This window comes from Merops nubicus, unplaced genomic scaffold, assembly GCF_000691845.1.
Source record: "Merops nubicus isolate BGI_N331 unplaced genomic scaffold, ASM69184v1 scaffold13054, whole genome shotgun sequence".
NCBI lineage: Eukaryota > Metazoa > Chordata > Aves > Coraciiformes > Meropidae > Merops > Merops nubicus.
In genome coordinates, this window is record NW_008602330.1 from 6,012 (window position 1) to 26,041 (window position 20,030).

The window sequence follows — 20,030 nt, forward strand, 5'->3', positions numbered from 1 at the left end:
GGAGGTGAGAGCAGGGGGTTAACAGAGAGCATCTGTTACAGTTCTGGGGGCGGCCCTGACCCCAAACTGCAGCAATTATAAAAAGTTAAAATTCAGTTCTTGGTATCAAGCTGCCACCTGCGTTAGATAAAAAAAATCCTTGCAGAACTACCTGTAAGAGCCAAAGAAAGAAGTGAGAGCACAAGTGACATGAGGCAAATCCCATTTTTAGCCAACCAAGGACTCCCAAGTGACCAGGACTTCATCCTGGGAATGAATTAGCCAACAGGGTTTTCTCAGAGGTGCAAGACGACAGCAGAGCAATTTCTTGCTTTCCAGGAGGGAAAATGAAGGCTGTCACTATATCAACATAAAGGAAAGCCCTTCAGGCATGCCTTGCATTGACATCAGTGGCACCACCACAAGCACAATCCCATGCATTTTGTATGACTTCAGCAGTCTGGGAAGGCAAACACAAGAGGAATGCACTGACCACCTTGATATTTGTCCCAAGACCATGGAAGTTAAACATGGAGGAAACACTTGGTTTCAGTTAGCTTAACACAATTCCTTTCACAAAAAAGGACGGTAAAGTCAGAAAGTCTCACCAGTAGTACTCAGATACATGTAAACAACCCGTAATGTGCTGAATTCACCACAGAAGATGAAGATTCTCACATACAAAAGAGTTACATGGTTGGTGTGACTCAAACTTATGAGAAGAGCCACATAACAAAAAAAACCCCAAACACACCAATGCGTAGAACATGCCTGAGGACACGGCAAAATGGGTATGGGAAAAGGGACTGTATCTGTCTGGTAAAATTAAACAGTGCAATAAAAGGGTTAATCATTAAGGCCACCTATACTTGGACGAGGTGGCCCTGTGAAAGATGACATTGAAACAACAGTAAGACTAAAGTCTAGGCAGGGGATCCTATGTCTGTGAGCATGTTATGAACTCAAAAGGTGCAGAACTAAAACAGAATCTGTGCAACACCCAAAGCAGCACTATGCCTTTTCATATTACAAAGCTGAATGGAATCAGCAAAGAAAACCACTCCCAAAACCAAACCACTCAAAGCCCAATCTGTAACAAAGTGGAAACGTGTTGAAATTAAGAATTTTGAATCAACAAGGGTGAATAACTTTAACACAACATTGTGAACTATAGCAACACAACACGTAAACTGAAGTCCTGTAGAAAGTAATCTATGTCCACTACACTTTCAGTATTACAAAGTCTACACAAGAGTGTTTAAAGATTAAAAATATTTTATTTACACTTCTCTTTATACATGTTTTATACATTTTTTTTCAGTTTAAAACCCGAACAGTGCATATGCAAGTCTTAGCATACTATATCCATAGCTAGGGAAAATTACCTTCTGCCAAAAAAAAAAAACCAAACCAAACCAAAAGAAAACACCACCAAGAAAAAAGGCTTTAAAACAGTTAAAAAGAGGCAATACTTAAATTACTCAAAAAATTATATAGCAGCCCTGGGGTAATCAATAGACAGTTAATCCACATGTATATATGAGGTCCTACATATATAATTTTAATTTTTTCTAGGAAAAGTATTTCCAATTGCTAGACACAAAACCAGCAGTTTGAAAATAACTTTCCCCGTTAACTTATCAAATACATTCTTTTCAATACAAACAATCTGATACTGTACACTGGAATCACGTGGAATACTATAATGGAATTGCAATCTCCAGGATATAATAATTTAATTTTAAAAAGACCTACAAAAATAACTATAGGGGAAAATGTTTAAAATAAAAGCCTAGCTCACTCTTCCCTTTACCTGTTCTCAGTCCTGACATAAGTTAGGCGAGTCCCACTGAAGTAATAAAAACCCCCTAAGAATAGCTAACTTTAAAGTCCTACATAATACTGGGTTTTATAATTTTATAAACTTACAATGTTTTCTACCAGATCCATAAATAAATATTACCATCTGCAAGTAAAAGTGGTCTTCCCCTAGCTACCAACTTAGTATTAATCCAAAGGTATTTAAAACTGATCTTTGAAAGTTGTTTTTAAGACTATATAAACATTAATGGAAATTTGAGAAGTGAAAAAAATGGAGGGAAAAAAAAAAAGTAGAGGGAAATCCAGGAAAGTTGTGCTCCAAACACGTCAGTTTTTCTGCCACATACAACTATGCTTTATGAACTTTACCCACACAAATGGAAATTTTAAAGTTACTCAACAACTTTCTACAATAAAGTACAGATGCAAAAGTAGTCATTAGTATTTATTTTAAGCAGCTTCAGATTGTTTTACAAACATTAAAATATCAAAAAGCTAGCTACAGGCCACCGGCAAGCTGTAAGGAGATGACACGTGCTTCCCAGTTACGCTGTGTTTCACTCTCCCTCAGTGAGCCCTGCCACATGTCATGGACCATGCTTGGACTCAAGCAACTTCACCAGCTATATTTTTATTAATGGAAGAAGAGCAGGACAGACGTTTTATTTGATGCCCCCAACCCTATAAACACTTAAGCACAGATTTAATAACATTTGCACTTTTATGTTTTCTTTTAAGTACCTGACAGTTTTCTGTTTTCTTTATATTAGGCTGTTCACATATATGAAGTACACATCTGAAGTGTTAAAAGAATGAGGGGCCCAGTTCACTACTTTTTTTTTTGGTAAGGAAAAATGTATTAAAAAGGCAAAATGCATCTAAAGCGTGTCTATTTCTAAACACATAAATGCTGACACAAGCTTGAAGTTTGTTTTAAAGAGCTGTTAGCATCTCCCCATAATGTTTACCCACCTTTTGCAAAAGAATGGACATAATGAGTTAAGCAATGTTTTTCTTATTGATTTGATTTTGTACCTGCAGAATTTTAGCCTTTGCTTCTTGAGTGTCAAGTGAAGCTTCACCCCTGATATGAGAAATTATTGTATTATCAGCATGGGAAAATATAGCATTTGGGTTTGTAAGGCAGGAAATCCTCAAATAAAAACGGCTGCAACTCTCAGGAATCAGAAAAACACTGAAGTCACAAACCCTTAGGGCTTGTTGTAACAGGGCTGCTCTCATACTGCAGGAAGTAGGGCAGCAGCACGTTTCGGAAGAAAGCAACACCAAAGCAGGCTGCCAGGTAGCTCACACGCTGCCACCAGCCCCCCTTGCCAACAGTGGTTTCTGAAATAGCAGAGCCTTTGCAAAATCAAGCACTGCTTTCCTCCAGCTCCATCAAGGGGGAAAAAAAAAAATCTTCAAAAGGTCTTTTTGCCACTTAATACCTCCCACTGCAAAACCACTACCAACACTTTGTGGGGGAAAATGATCTGTTTTCCCCTTAAGCAGTACTTTAAAAAGAATTATCTGTTCCCTAAAAACAGCTACAGCAGGATGCAGAATGAGAGCTGGCAGTGTCCAAGCCCTTTACAGGAGCAGTATGCTTTTTGTCCATTCCGGCTCATTTGAAAATAAAATTTCCTCCTGGAGCCAGCTGTTAAATTGAGACATGAAATTGATACATTTTTGCTAAAAGTGTGGGGGGAAAAAAAAAAAAGGCTATAGTGTAACTCAATATGTCCACTTTTTAAAGAAAAGGCAAATACGCTCGCTGTTTAAAATCAGGTCCTGTGTTAAATTTTAAAATATGTGGGTGAGATTAGATTTGCTGGTATTCCATTATAGTTGGGGTAGGAACAGAAGAAGAAAGTCTCCTGCACTTAATAATCAAACATTGTAACTTACGTTTTCTTCAACAAATGAGAGGCATTTAGATGTTTTTAAACTCCATCTTAATCTGATCATAATGCTCATGACTTGATAGTAATAGGCAATTCTTATTGGCCACCTTAATTTAGTATTTAAAAACAAAACTATCTGGAGCTAAATACTAAAAGCAAACACAAGCAGAAATTTTCAATTAAAAAAAATATTCCACTGATGTATAAAGTAACAAAAATAACTGCCTCAAAAGTTCCACAACAACAGAAAAGAGAATGTAAGCTGAAATTTGTATTTCATGTTTGAAACAAGAAAAGCATGGTAGAAATGTAAATAAAAAAGAACCACTCTTGCATACACCCACACGTTCTAAACCTAAGCAAATTCCAATCATTCCTAATGCTCAGTTACAGCCAGCTGCTCAACGGAGACACAACTTCAGGGAAGCTGAAACCAACAGTTCAAGTTAGAATTTCACAGAATAGTTACCATTACAATCCTGAACAAGATCTTTCAGAATTGGGCGCCTGAAGATAAATACGAACTTAAAAGCAGAGCACCTAAAAATATTCTGGTTCTTCATATTTCAAGTGTCAATACTCACAAATTACTTTAGTGACATGACAGTTCCTTAGCACAACAGAACTTCAGAAGGTGCTTAAATGCAGACTCAAAAACATAACTTGAAACACCCCCACCCTTACCATTATTTTGATTACAGCTGAAACATGGGAGACCAGATGACCAGAGCCACGTCCACGCCCCAAGCTGGCCCTAGACAAAGGCGAAGTATTCCGTACTACACGTAACTCATCCAGGAAAGCCTACTCTAGCAGGATCAGTCTTTGCTGCTCCATAAACTTACTGAGAAATGATCTGGTGACAAAAAGAATAAAACCCCCCCTTTTTTTCTTGTGCCCATACAAATCATGAACTATGTACAGTAGAACCTTTTTACTTGCACACAGCCAGCACCTACTGGAGTCAGTTTATCTCTGCACCCATGCAGGGTCATGTACACACAGGTCTCACAGTGAAAATGAGGTAAGCCATGCTGGCTTTTAAGTTAAGCTATTAAGAAAGTAAACCAGATTTCTAATGCAGTAAACTGAACTTTGATTAAAAAAGACAAATTTAACCACAAACTAGTCTGCATCAAAAGGCTAAGTATCAATATTTGGTCCAGTCACTACTGGTGTAGTAACTTGTCACTATAACTACGATAACATACATTCTCTCTTTCTGTTAAAACATACGGAAAGAAAATACTCTTCTTAATAAATCAATTTTAATAAAAAAAAAAAAAAAAAGGAACTCTGCCAGCTTGCCATATAGCTCCAAATCCTCACATCTCAATCCAGAACATAACTGCTACAAAAATATCAAAATACGAGTATGAGGAGTTTCATGCATCATTTTAACTTCTATTAATTGTTTCAAACTTAAGTTTAGGCAAGCAGGTGTTATTTTTAACATAGAAAATTTAGGGTGAATTTGGTCCCTTTGCAAGTGCATTCTTTTGAACTCCCTGAGTACTGTTCATTCCTTTGCTACAGTGATTTCTGACTGGAAGATGCTGAATAAAGTGGGTTTGCATTGCTGCATATAAAGTCAAGTCTGTTGCTTGTCGTGAAACACAGCAGCATAAGATTTTACAAAATATGCAGGTGCATGGTTCAGGATTTTGCCCCTATGCATCTGAACTATGCATGTAAGAGCCCTCAGCTTCTCTAGATGTCGCCTCTAGATTCTAGAAGTGGCAAATTTCACATCATTAAAGATAATCAGAATGCAATTACTTTTATTATTTATGCCTTGGAAGTTAATTTTTACCAATCTACTGTCAGTAATATCTGCAAGTTAGCACGGTGGGGTTATTCAAACCCCTCTTGGACCACATGTCTCGATTCAGGCACTCCGAGGTCAGTAGCTATAGTTGTGTAGTTTTTTTTTGTAAAAGAAACATAGATGGTACTAAACATTCAGCCATGTAAATCCACATTTTCAAAACACAGTAGTTCACAGTAGCGGATAATTAAAATAATAAAAAATTATTCCAGTTCAATATGAGCACAAAGAGCTCATATTGAAGTATGAGCACAAGCAAAGTACTGAGAATAAAGGGTAGGATATCCAGTTCTGAAAATAGCTGTGGGTCAAAGTAGTGCAGAGCATTTGCTTATTAACATTTCCCATTTTCATAAGAAAGAAAACTTGGCAGCACATTCAAACATAAGAGAAACTCAGGTAAGATGTGTTTACTTCTTAAAAAATAATTTATAAAATAACAAATTATCAACAGTTCATCATGTAGCATCCATATAAAGAGTTTATAGTTACTGAATCAATCAGTAAATGCTAAATATACTTCAATACCAAACGAGGCCTCCAGTTACTTAACAATTTTGCATTATTTAGCTCATTAAAGGATAGTACTACATCTTAAGTTCAACAGATATGGCTGAATCTGTGCACTAGTTAAAATATTGTAACTGCACCTAAAAAGATGTATTTATATATAGTTTTTACAGTGTATGCATGTGTGTGCATATATTTTTTTACTCACCAACAAACACAATGCAGACAATAGAAGGCAGCATAGAAATAGTGTTTTGAATATAAAAATGTTTTGTTTTCAATTTAGTAGAAAATGTGTAATTTGCATTTTGGCAGACTTACTGGTACTAGTCTAGAAAACCAGGGAAAATGTCATGCAAAGGGGTTAAGATTATTCTTCAGTGTATGTAAGGGAAAACAAAAACACCCAGCAGAGATTTGAGAATACTTTGCAACTAATGGGACAAGAATCCAAAAGACAACATAAAATACAGAAATGGTTTCGTTTTGTTACTTTATACATGGTTGTACCCTAGTACAGATGATGAGGTTTATTTTGATGCTCAATAAAAAATTAAAATAAAGTCTTTCTTCTCTTTCGTCCACAAGTATTTTGTTAAACTCAGCCGATTTCAGGGAAAAAAAAAAAAAAAAAAAAAAAAAAAGAGGAGAACATATTATGGACATAAAATGTTACCAAAAAATAAGCACACTCAAAAATATATATTTCTTTCCCCTACTTACAATTATGTTTGTTAAAAAAACCAACTTTTACAGTATCAGACCAAATATTATCTTTTCTAATAAACTTGTAAGTACACTCCCTGTACATCCTGTTCCTTCTAAGCATTCAGCAGTTGTTCTTATACACGAGGTAATGTCTCTGACGGAATTAAACTCATTTGTATTTTTTGACAAATTAGGTAGAGCTTTTTGCATTTCACTGGGTCGTTTACTCTGTTTTAGCTGCAACGTCTAACGTGCTCCAAAACATATTCGGGAAAGTGCAAGCTGCAGACCTGTAAGCCATCCAGCTTGCATGGCATCCTCGGATACTCATCTTCTTTCCATTTGTTTTCCTCTGGATCAAAGGTGAGAATCGAATCACTGTAATGACCATTGTAACAAAGGCCTCCAAGAACCATTATCTGTTTGTCCAATACAGCCACACCATGACCACTCCTACCAATTGGCATAGAAGCCAATATAGTCCACTGATCGGTATCTGGGTCATAAACCTCTGTAGAAGGACATCCTTGAGATTCAAAGGAGGCCCTCAAAATCACACAGACCCCACCAAAGACATAAAGCTTACCATTATAAGAAATCATTTTGTGAAAGCATCTCGCGTAGTTCATTTTGCACTTGTTCTCCCAACAGTTAGTGACCACTTGAGTTCTCCTTGTTCGCTGCTCTACTGTCCCTTCTTTACTGGGATCAAACACGCACACTTGCTTAGAAGTTGAAGATGATGTAATTCCACCAGTGATATACAGCTTGTTACCGAGCACAGTGCCTTCGTGTCCGTATTTATTGACCGGATAGGGGTCCACAAATTCCCACTTATCTTCAGTAATATCATACCGCTCAGTTGAGTAAAACGTTTCATCCCTGGTTCTCCCAGCCACTGCATAAACATACCTCCCAATAACTCCAACAGCAAACTCAGAACGTGGAACAGACATGTCTGCCATGCGTAACCAAGTGTTCTGTCTCGGGTCATATCTAAACACTTTGGACGAAGCATGAAACTCACCGTCTGGCCCCAGCTCTTCCCCACCTAGTAGGAACACAAAGTTATTCACAATGGCAAGGCAGTCTGGTCGTAAAGGTACTTGAGGACCCTCTAGTTCCCACCAGACCCTTGGTTTGTGCAAGAGAAGAATTTTGCTGTTTACCATACTGTGTCCTATCATTCCTCTAAATACTGCAGTCTGGGGTTTGGCAGAACGAATTTTGTTCGATTTCATTTCCATCAAAGGCTGCTGGTGAACGCTATGAAAGTAATTCATGGCTTGGTCAACCTCATGTCGCAGCTGCCGGGAGTATCGATAAAACTCTGATGTTTTTACCTATGAATACATTTAAAAGATATTAAAATTCTGACCATGAGAAACAATCCCGAAAAATCTAAACGACTATGTGCCATGAGAAGATTATTTTACTGTGTTTCATTCAGGCAATCTTGACAGCAATTGCATTTGGGCACGGAGGCTTAAGCTAATGTACTGTTATCCAAAATCCAGGAGGCAATTTAGTGAATAACAGCAGTGACTAACATTTTCAGCAGAATACTCACATGCACAATTTAAGCCGGAATTAGGCACAACTGAAATCCCCAAGTCTAAAAATCATTATTCCTTCTCCCCAAAAAAGCCTCTCTTCCGCCTAATCCACAAACTGCCTAAATTAAAAATGCACTTTTTTTCCTGGGCTTTAAAAAACATTCTATACACTCATTCTTTATTTACTAAAATCTACCTTAGTCTATTTTCTGCTGAATTTTTGCAATCAAGTCCAAGCAGGTATTCTCAAATGCTATGATCTACTCATACAGCCTTTAACTGGGGTGGGAACAGAAGGTAGCCAAACCCTTCCTTCAGAACATGTGTCTTCACTAACCCCTCATCGTGACAATTACCCCTCTGTGAGTCTCCACATGTTAACAAATGCCTTTAACACAAGAGAAAAACCTATCAACCCACAAATAATCCTTTGGGTTTGTGTTTATTTGGTAAATTGCAGGGGTAGGCTTGAATTTCCACTTTCCAGGTGGGAGTTACAATCTGAATTACCACATGGTAGTGAAGTGCTCCTTCTCAGTGCCATCTCAAGTTGAAAAGACCTATCCCTGCTCAGTTTTGTCTGAGCTGGGGGGCATGGGAACAGACTGTAAAAATTTACCTTTGCAGGATCTCTTCTACTATCAAAGTCAATTTAAGTTCCTGAAAATAGTCCTAACACACCAAAATACATCCCTATCTTCGATATTTCAATAAATCTAACTCCAGACAGCCCTTGGGTCACTTTGTGTTTCTCTTCAAGAGGCTTCGCTCTTCCTGTACAGTGTGGCCTAACACAGCATTCTAAAACAAAAACCTGCTAGTTATTGCCTAATCCACAAATCCTGTATCAAATTTCATCCTAACTCCCAGTTTCTTTCACATAAAACTGCATTGCTTTCAAACACTCCAAATACTTTTAGTTCCCACCAGTTCCAAAAAGAGAAGCAATGCTCTGCAAAAACATGCGGCCACTCTGAAATTTCAAAGCAATCTCAGGATAACCTCAGAAGCTACTATTCCTCAATGTGCTCCCCCACCTCCTCCTATTCCTTAGCCCAAGGGACAAGTGCCTGTATCACCACATAACCAAGGGGTGGTGGTGTGAGTTCTCTTGTATACAAAACATGATTTGGAAATGAATGTTCTTTATACCTTGTGGATAAAGTAGTTTCTTGTTCCATAAACACATACTACTCAAATTTCATTAGCTTTCTGTTAGTCATTACTCTTCTTTGTGCAGTTAATTAAGGCATTCTGCTGTCAGATAAAAATTTTTTAAAATCTGTTGAATTGCTGTTATTGGATGATTCACACAGATTTTGAGATTGTTTTACACACCAGATTTTCCAAACCCCCTGAATACTAACCTACCCTTGTAAAGCACTGCTTTGAGCATTTTTTCCATCTCTACAGTTGCGGTGATCAGACGTTTCTGTTTACACTTTTTCTTTTCCCCACTTTATTTGGACAAGTTCAACTTATCTTTTCTTGGAAAAAGAGGGTGGTCACATGAAGACTGTATATATTATTCTTGGGGCAATATCCAACTGTTTTCTACTGATTTTTCCAGGGTTTATGATGGAACAAGAAGGTTTACTTAGGTACAGTGCTCATAAAATACCCACAGTAACCCCAGCTCTTCTGGTAAATAACAGATCTGTTCTTATTGCAAATAAATATATTATACAAACAAAGGAGATCTGGTCATATGGCATTTGTTAGAAAAACCATATACCTTGCCTGACAGAAAAGACTGAACATGAATTCCAGAAAGTATGCTAGGGGAGGGGTGGTGAGGAGAACAACAACACAGAAAAATGGTAAAATACAGAAAGCCTCAAAGGTTACCAAAAAATGAAACAAGAAGTTAAAATAACAAAGAATCATGGATGGGTTACTTAATCCTTAGAAGTAACTTTCATATTCTAAACCAGCATGACTATTTCATGCAAACCCAAACTAGAGTTACCTTTTTTGAAATTAAGCAAAAAGATAAACGATTTTTGTTCCATCTATACACACTTCCAGTTTTCTTGGATGATTATGGAAGACAACAGGATCAACATGCTTACAATATGAAGCATGCCAGCAAAGCCTGGCACAGATGGAAAATGTTTTTTCTTTCCCCCTCAACATTTACAACTCTGCCTTTAGATCTAGAAATTGAAATGCCAGCCAGAAGCTGCAATTAAAATACGCCTTATATATCCTCACTGCTCTACTCCTTCACATACCCTAAAGCTCACCCCATGAGAGCATGCAAAAGGAAGCAATATCTGTAACTCCAGAGACAGAATCTCAAGACAGGGAATCAATCTATTAGTGGTTTACTGCTTGTCTTGACAAAAGCACTAACATCAAAGGAAAACCTCAATCTCTTACCTTAAAGCAGAAGTACATCAAGAAGCAAATGCAACTACTAGCTTTAAACAGCTCTTTCAGACTGAAAGTTCCTAGAGAAGCTATCTACAAGCACAATCTTGAAGAGGCAAACATGAAAATATACAAGCACTAGGAATTCTAAAGTATTCAGAAAAACAAAAAACCAAAAACAAACCACAAAACAAAGCAGAGTGATAGACTGTCTAAATTCTGGTAAGAAAAGGTAGTTAGAGACTTCCTAGACTTTGCTGTTGAGGAAAAATATCAGTGTTTCCAGCAGTAAAAATACACTGAAGGAAATGCCTCAGCATTCAAAAGTTGGCTTTTGCTATGACTCTAAGTAGCAAAAAGTAGCTAACCAACAAATACTTAGTGCTTGTCAACAGATCAGTCTTCCTGTTAAGTTCAAATGGAGAAGCTCTAGAAGGAACATGCACCTAATTACCAACATCCTCCGCTGGAAAGAACAGTCACAAGCTTCTGTGAAACATGCAAACTGGTTAGAAATGTACCAACTGTGATCAGCCCTGAAGTAAATCAAATGTGCATTCTTAAGTGTACATCATCAACTCTGAGTTGACAAAAAAATATAAATGCTTCATAACATTTTTGAAGTTTAAAGAAAGACTATTCAGCTATCTTGCTGAAGGGTCTCAAAGTTTGTCTTCCTTACCAGCCCCAGACTTAATATAAACCAGGAGTTTAATCCAAGTGCTGAAGTTCTGCTCGTATGATTTTTTACAGTCTTTCTAATACTGCTCTTCAGTTTTCTGGAGGAAACCTCCTTACAGAGAGTCTGCTGGGACATAGTGCTAATGTAAGAGCTCCCCAAAGAACTATCTCATAAGAACTGTCTCATTGCATCACCTACCAGTTACAGTGCTTCACAATTGAACTTTTAGCTACACAGCCAGGGAACAGCACAAACAAAATCAAGTGTGCCATTCCATAAAAAAAAAAAAAAGATGAAGAAAATAATTTAAAACTTCCACCTGTCTACTCACCCCCTAGGCAGTCAATACCAAAGCCATCAAAGCTTCACCAAAATCACCACCATCCCTCCAGCCATAATAAATTGGAGCCAAAATGCATTTTCTGTTCCTTGTTTTGAATCAATGAAACAATCAGTAAAAACTGCAGGTTTTCCAAATTAATGCAGCTCTTAGACATTGCCTATTTTTATGCTGTATTGCAATGCATGTTTTTCTAGCTGCAGCAGCTAGGCAAGCTTCAGAATTTTCCATCTATATTAAAAGAAAAAGTAAAGACAAAAATGTAAGCCATTAGTTTCTAATTTGAAAAATGATCGCCTCAAAAGACCGAGGTATCCCATGTTACATTTGCCATCTTCCCCTGCCTTAAAGCAATTAAGCAAATCAATAAGCTGCAGAAAGAGCAATGAAAAGTGAATGTTCTGTAACACAAGTCTGACTTCAGTATATAGCTTTTTTCTTTTTCATGCAACTATTTCCAGCTATTGCTCTATCTTTTTTACTTAAGCTTTTACAAAAAAGCTTTCAAAACCACAAAGAAAGGCTGTTTTTGAAGTGCTCAAAAAAATATTTATTATTTGTACATCTGGTAATTAAATCTTAACATGTCATTATATGGGGTAGATATTAGCTTGGTTCCCTCTGTACAACTAGTAAAAAAAACAAACCAAACCAAACAAACCCCACCAAAACAAAACAGAAAAATCTGGATGGCTCATAATGTCACTCTAGCATCTCTAGCCACATTAGCAGAGAACTATTTCGAAGGTTATAAAATTGTGTTTGCTTAAGTTTTCTAAAACTGCCAATTATGAGCGTGTGATGTGACAAACTCAACTATTGGAGGAATACAGAAGCTATGCTACAACTCTTCAGTGAAAAATTATTGCATCTGTATCAGACTTACAGACAGCGAATTCTTTCTTTCACTTGAACAAGAGTTGCTATTTTACTAGGCATTAAGCTGAACCAAAACTAAAGATTTATCAATCCTACTAACAAGGAAGATTATTACTTCCAGACGTACTCTCTGGCCGTACTCAAAACACAATTACAAGCCTGTCAACAAACATTACCAAAATGTTAACACACTTGTTCTAAATCAAAATTCAGTCAAATAGAAAAAGTCCCCCACACATCTCTAAAACAGCAGCAAACAAAACTACTTTGCAACCAAACATCAGTATATGTAGCACTGGACAATATGCTGCTGTACTTATCTTTCCCTTTTTCTAGAATGTGTCATTACCTAGTTACATCCCACGGCCAGTACAAAAACTGGTCACAGGTTTTGAAGGGCTACTCTCCAAGTGCTACAAACCACTAAACATTTTTCACCCTAACCACATAAAGGCAAGATGACACAGCCTCTGTGCAGCAAGGGCAATGCCCTCAAACTGAGTATTTTTATGTTCCTTTTTAGAAACTGGCAAGAGAAATTATCACGATCAAGATGGAATCTAACTCAAACCTAATCTCCCAAATCAGAGACTGTGTGCTATTCATCTTACCACTAAAGCAGAAGCTGATGCGTCTAGTTATTAGTAAATTTCTGATTTAAAATGGGAATTTATAGATCAGTACGGGCTAGTCATAACCTACAGAGTGGACATGTAAAAAAAAATCAACTTGATTTTAAGGACAGATGTTTTGAAACAACTTTTCAATCCAAGTATGCGCAGAAAAAAAATGGAACAGTATATGAAAGGAAATCGTGACATGGTTGACTCCAATAACATAGAGATTAACCCAATCATCAGGAGAAAAGCCCTCCAACTTTCACCTCCAACCTTCCTCAGGACTTACAGAGCCATGGACATATTTCAAATAAAGGAAAATGTAACATGGACAGTAGGACTTGTCCCCATACACTTTGCCTTTATTTTTCTATCTACTCCCCAAATCCTTATTTATCTTTCCATTTGCCCTCATACCTCTACATCTATTTCAAGGGCTGAGGAACAAAATAAGTATCTATTCACACTTCAGGAGCAGTTTTCCCAGGACAGTTAGAGCAAGCACACAGGGTGCATCTTCACTTGTGCACTCCAAATGCACACCAGCCTCAAGGTGTAAGTCAAGAGCCTCTCACCATTTAATTTTCAAAAGGACAAGCCATTCCACTCAGACTGTAAATCTCTTCCAAAAAAAAGATGTAAGAAATAGAGTGGCTTAAGGGGCCAAAGTTATCTTTACTGTGACTGGCGAAGTTACATAAGTTACTTATATATACTACAATGACAAGCATCTTAGAACTGTGTATTAGAAAGACGACCTAAGAGTGCATATGACAAGCCAGCCAGCAACAGCAAATACAGAGTTTGCTGAACTGTAAGAGTCAGCCTCAGACTGTGCTTGGGACACTCACGCAGGAGTTTAGTATGGGCTGGCTTCAGGAAAAGGGAGGATTCTGTTTGTGGATCTCAAAAACAAACAAAACCACACCCAAAAAAAAAATAATAAAAAAAGTAAAGCTGTTTTACCAGTATTTTCCCCCTTCTACACACAGGAGAGAGCTCTCCTCAGGTTACTTCTGGAACAGTTAACAGACACACTGCTTTATTAAAAAAAAAAAAAAAAAAAAAGAAAAAAGAAAAAAAGGAAAAAAGTGTGATATATATTTTGACGTTAACTCCAACTGCAATTGTCCTTTGTCACCTGTCATGCTGGATAACTCAACACTGTCTTGCCAGGGCAAGACAAATGCATTGCTAGCCGAGGCCAGGAATGGCACAGTTCTTATGTAGCTCCCCCTTGCAGAGTCATGCCCCTCCAGCATCTGCACTGGAGCCTCTGCTCCCACACAGCACTAACAGAACAGGTACGCGGATAAAGCTCTTACGTGGGGGTATACAAACTGGGATGCAGAAAATTGCTTCTCTCCTGAAGTTGTACCCATCTGGACATCTGGTAGCTGTCAAGGTAAAACATAAGCAGCACTGTGTGGAGGACTTACACTACTGATACCAAAGCCAGCTTAGAAGTGATACCTAAATATACTGCTGAAGATCACCATGTACTCTTCACCTGCACTTACAGAAATTTAACTGAAGACAGATGGATGCTTGAACTTGTATCTCAAACACTCAAAAAGCTGAAGCAGACTCTTTCAGATGAGTCTTACCCTATTAGACTGACCTTAAGAATACTCTGGGAATCCTATCAGTTTTCCTTCTGAAGGCTTAAATTTAATAAGGTAAAAGCGTTATTAAAAACAAGACACTACACAGTGTCTTGCAGAGTTCAGCTCCTACTAGTTGGAAACGTTTTAACCCAATATAAATATTATCTTACTGTTCTAAAATATGTTAGGTATTTATTTTGTTTATGTCTATATGCTAATATAGGAACATACTTTATGCATTACTACTTTCTCTTCTGAATTCACACACACAAAAAAGCAAAATATAAAAAAAAAAATCACTAGTCTCTGAAGTAACTAATAGCTTTTATAATTTAAATACAAGTAAGTGTAATCATTACTGCTCAAATGATCCAGTAGCCCTTAAAACCACTAAGAACAATACAACTGTATCCGTAGATTCACTAGATACCAAAGTAAAAATATATGGGAAATTAATTTGTAAGGAACCAAATAAAAGCACATGGTCTTAAATCCGATTAGTTCACGGGAAGGTGAAAAACACAACTTAAAAGTTTTTTATCATGCAAGATTAACATTCTTAAAACAAAACAGCACAGCTTAAGTAATTCCTACCCTAAATACTCTTACTGTTACTCGCCTGCAAGAGAGCTGCTTACAAAGTTTTGTAATTTCCTTCTGTTGACAAATACCCAGAGATTCTCAGGAGCTAGAAAACTAATTTTTTTTTGTCTGTTCTTCAACAGAACAATAGAAAAAGCAGGTTCTCTTTTCACCTCTTAATACATACAACAGTCAGTTGAGTTTTAGATTAGCTGTTACAAAGATTCCACTGATATGTAAAGCAAATCATTACATTTCACACAGTCAGTAACCTCTGTATTATGTGCATCATGTAGCACCAAACGTATGTGTAACTTTGCAGGATTGGGGCTTACTTCCAACTGCTGTGTACAGTGAAGAGAAAACAACAACAAACCCCCTTCAGATTTAACAGCAGATGCTACTTTTCATTAGTAAATAAAAAAAATCTGTACTTAAAACACATGACATCTACAGTCACTATGTTTTGATCATACTGATAACAATTACCATGACATATGCCCTGCATACTGCACGTGGCTCTAGAAGTCACTGGAAAGCAAGAAGAAACTTGCAGAAAACAGGAAGAACAACTGAAATAAAACTTCATACCAATGACCTTATTTTAAAATATCCTTTCCATATGAAATCACTTAAAAATATGTATTGTAAACCTACCTGTTCTCCAGGCACTGTACCTGCTATTGGCTAATAATCAAATGACAATACTTTTAGATGTTTGTTTTCTATGGGTTTATTAGAAAAATAAATGCTATCTTTTTGATCCTTCTAATAGGTTTGGGAATCTTACCTATTTAATGGCATGCTGCCCTAGCTAAATGATGAATCCTGTCTATTGCTTTTCAAATGCACCAACCTTCTCAAAAACACTGGATGGTGTCATCAAACAAAACCTGATGTTCTGAATGATGGTGTCCGTATGCCTCCAGCGTCTTCTATCATGGCGCAGCCAGGCCTGAACAGCTTCATACAGCTCTATCTCTGGAAACCTGCTCAGATGATCATTATCCAAGTAAGCCATGAGCTTCTCAAAGCTCAGATATGAAAGGAAGTCAGGTCTGGACATGAGTGGCACAAAATTCTCTAGCAGAAAGGAGTCCAATTTTTCCCTAACTCCTTCGATGTTTACACCAAAATCATCCAGAAGTCTCATAATTTCTGCACAGTTTTCTAAGCAGATTTTAGCTAAAAGAAACGAGCAGCAAAATTTTACCACCTCTATAAGCTGGACATACATGGCAGCCTGAAGGATTTCATGAACAGTGTTCATACTCAGTTCAATAGTTCCATAGTACATGAACTGCAGGACATGACTGAAGCCTGTAGCTGTCAGACCTTTCAGATGGATCTTGTCCTGATCTCGTTCTCGCATATCAGCTGTGAACATAATCCTGAAGTAATCACTCTGGGTGGCAAGCAATGCTTTATGGGCCTGAAATTGGTGGTCTTCAATGACAAGTGTGACATCAAGAAGCAATCCCTCCTCATACAGTGCTCTGAATCCAGCAGAGACACTGGTGTCATGGATGGAGGAGCTAAATCCTTCCACGTCCCCTGCCATGAATCACCTGGGGGGAAGAAAAATAAATAAATTATTTCTAATAACAGATCACAAACCCTTCATGACCAGATAAATTCTAACCAGCAGTGCTTTTATTAAGACCTAAAAGTCCTCATCTTTTTTTTTTCTTTTCAGCTGAAAAATCAACTTGACACAAACTTTAAATATTTCTCTCCCCAAAATATTCTCATTTTAAGGAAAGGGTAATGAACAAGAATAACTATGCAATACTGCCAAAGTGATTCCTCACTTCAAGCTACTTACTGGTCAGATAATGAATATGCAATGCTTAAAAGGTTGTCATAGTTTTCTTCTTCTCCCCTCCTCAATCTTTCTAAAGAATGTATCTCAGGGGAGCAATAAAATGCCCACTCTCGAGTATCAAAGGTTTCAGAAAGGAAGATAAAATTCCTTAACTTCAGAAACAAGGTCCAGTAGATCTGTACAAGGTATAACCTAAAATAAAAAAATTTAGTCTCTTAAAAAATATATGCCAATTTATTAAAAAATTACTTCTAGGAAACTGACAATTTTCACAAATACTATTTAGGTTGTGTGTTTCACTTCTCCTGTAACAACATGGTCCCTCTACGTTCCCTCCACCTTCCCTCTTCTCACCCCTCACCCCCCACTTGCCCCATTTTTTACTATAGGGATTAGTTAGACAATGAGATTTATTAAGTCAAAAATACTAAGGCAATAAGAAGCAATGACAATATTAGGTTACAGTAAATAATATTCTGTATACCTGGTTTAGTGAAGCTTAATTGCTTATTAAGCATTTTAACATTTGCAGACGCAGGTTACTTATGTGCATGCTATAGTCAAACTGTATATATGCCAAAAAGAAAGCAAAGACTGTGGATCCTACCCTGTTAAAAGTCAAGGAAGAGAAATATTCAATAAAGATCTATATTAAAAACTATTAAATTCCCCTAATTTATCAAAATCTTGCTTGAGTTTAGATAGGGTGAAGCTTGCACAAGGCAGCTTGCACCCATCTAACAACGTGTCACTAGTGAACGGGCAATGGCATGTTCTGTTCTCCCTCTCCGTCCTCACTCTGGGGTCTGACCTCCTGCTGCCCACTTAAGAGTCATCTCTGGGGTTGACTGGCCTGCTCTAAAAAGCCAATTCAACTCATAAACCTGACAGAAAACTAAATCACAGGTGGGGTGGGGGATAGGACACGGGGACACACAACACAAACACAACCACTCCCCAGAACACACAAAACCTCAAAACCAGAGTTTTCTGCTTATTAGTGAGCTGACTTCTCTCTTGGCACTGCAGAGGCTATGGCACACCAACCAAGGCAGGACATCACACTTGAGCAGGAACAGGGAAGAGGAGTAATATCTCCTTTTGGCATTAATCAGCTTCTAGAATTGGTTCAACCATTTTTGTTTTGCTTTACCACACCTTAAATTATGTTGCAACATTCACTCAGTTATTTGTGCACTTAACTCTGAACTTCCTATAACAATCAATAATCTATGTTGGGTTTCATACCGGAAACCTACACATCATAATACCAACACATTGTAAAACCCCTTGATTTTCAAGGTTACAGAACTTCACAGCAGTATATGGGCCCAGAAGGGACGCTAGGTTGGCCCAGGTTTCACAACTTCAGAGGGCAGTTATCAGCTTACTCCCACTTCCTCAAGCACCACATTCTGACTGCTGCCACTGTAACTGGAACCTGTTTTATTAGACTCCATCAACGGGTAATCATCTTGGGTAATCATCTGTGCTTCTTAATTCTTCAGCACACATCCTGGAAAACAAAACTGGCAATACTCTTGTCTGTGCAAAACTAAGATGGTGAGTGGGTGTTCGTAGCCACACCTCATGGAATTAGCACCGCTCCCACGCTGCTGAATTCTGCTGACAGGCTCCCTGCTCAGGAAGAGTCAGCGCTGGGAGTGTTCATGGCAATTAAGGCCTTATGACAAAATTCAAATTCCTGAAAGTAAGAGCAGTAGCATGAGCACAAAGCTGCCACTCCGATCACTTTCTCGCCAGTATCCATGATAGCACACTCCCCCCTCAGTGTGACTGAAGACAGAGAAAACAGCTCTGGAGTTCTACACAAGTGCGAGGCCCCTGTTTCTGAACACAGCACAAATCTACCAGAAAGAAAAATGACCACTGAATACTCCTCTTAATTGTTGCCAGTTCTTACAGACCAGCAGACAAAGAATTACTTTACTGACTCTTACCACCTCAAACAGAAGCGACAAACTGAAGAGGAATTTATAAATGCTGACTTCACATGAATTTGCTAATTAGATTTCTGACATAAAATAAAAATGTAAACAGTAATATTAGGTTTTTTCTTCTTCCACTACAGCACACATAACACCTCCAACCCCCCAGCCCTAGTTCTTTGGTGTTTAGTAATAGTTAAGTCCCTTAAGCAGGAAAGACTGAAGTATGTGCTCAACAGTCACTTGCCTGTAAATGGGCCACCCATTCTCATAAAATACACAGCAACTTGAGACAATTCTCTCTCAGTTTTGTCTGAAATCAGCCAAAAGGTTCAATCTCAGACAGTACAACTCTGTAAGTTACATTTCTCTAGGGGACCAACTACAACACATGGCTCAGTTTCAGTTCCGAGATCAATGGAAAAAATGGGACGGGACAGTTGGAACTTGCAAAAGTGAGACACAGAATAACAACAATATATTGGGGGAAAAAAAGGTCAGAAATGAAACAACATTCCCCAGGCAACTGAAGTAACATGTACTAATTTGAAAATACTTGGATGTCCCATCAGACAGGCTCACACAGGCACCAATCTCACAGAAGGGACTTCCTTCAAAACAGCCCGCACGCTCCTGTGTGCGTGAACAGCACAGAAGAACCACACCAGTAAGCTCCAAACACACACTAGAGGCTTTCGCTGTAACCTGAGAAAGATAATTAAATGACAGGTATTCTGTAAATAAAAGGAGAGAAATTAACTTCTATGTAGGGTGGCTTTAAAAGGCCTCTTTCACTACCATCATAGAAGTAAAAAGGAAATACTGCTAAGTGAAAGCAAGCAGAGACAAACGGTAGAGGCTAAATGTACC

The 20,030-nt window shown here is 37.9% G+C and overlaps 1 protein-coding gene across 1 annotated transcript; it reads right to left on the bottom strand.

Annotated features, from left to right (window-relative positions):
* Window positions 1–6,928: 6,928 nt before the first annotated feature.
* Window positions 6,929–16,957, bottom strand: KLHL15 (kelch-like family member 15). The gene is made up of 2 exons (XM_008938330.1): window positions 16,243–16,957; window positions 6,929–8,093 (listed from the first exon to the last, which is right to left on the bottom strand). The coding sequence occupies exons 1-2, from the start codon at window positions 16,945–16,947 to the stop codon at window positions 6,984–6,986; spliced, it is 1,815 nt and encodes a 604-aa protein (XP_008936578.1). The 5' UTR covers window positions 16,948–16,957; the 3' UTR covers window positions 6,929–6,983.
* Between the last annotated feature and the right edge of the window lie 3,073 nt (window positions 16,958–20,030).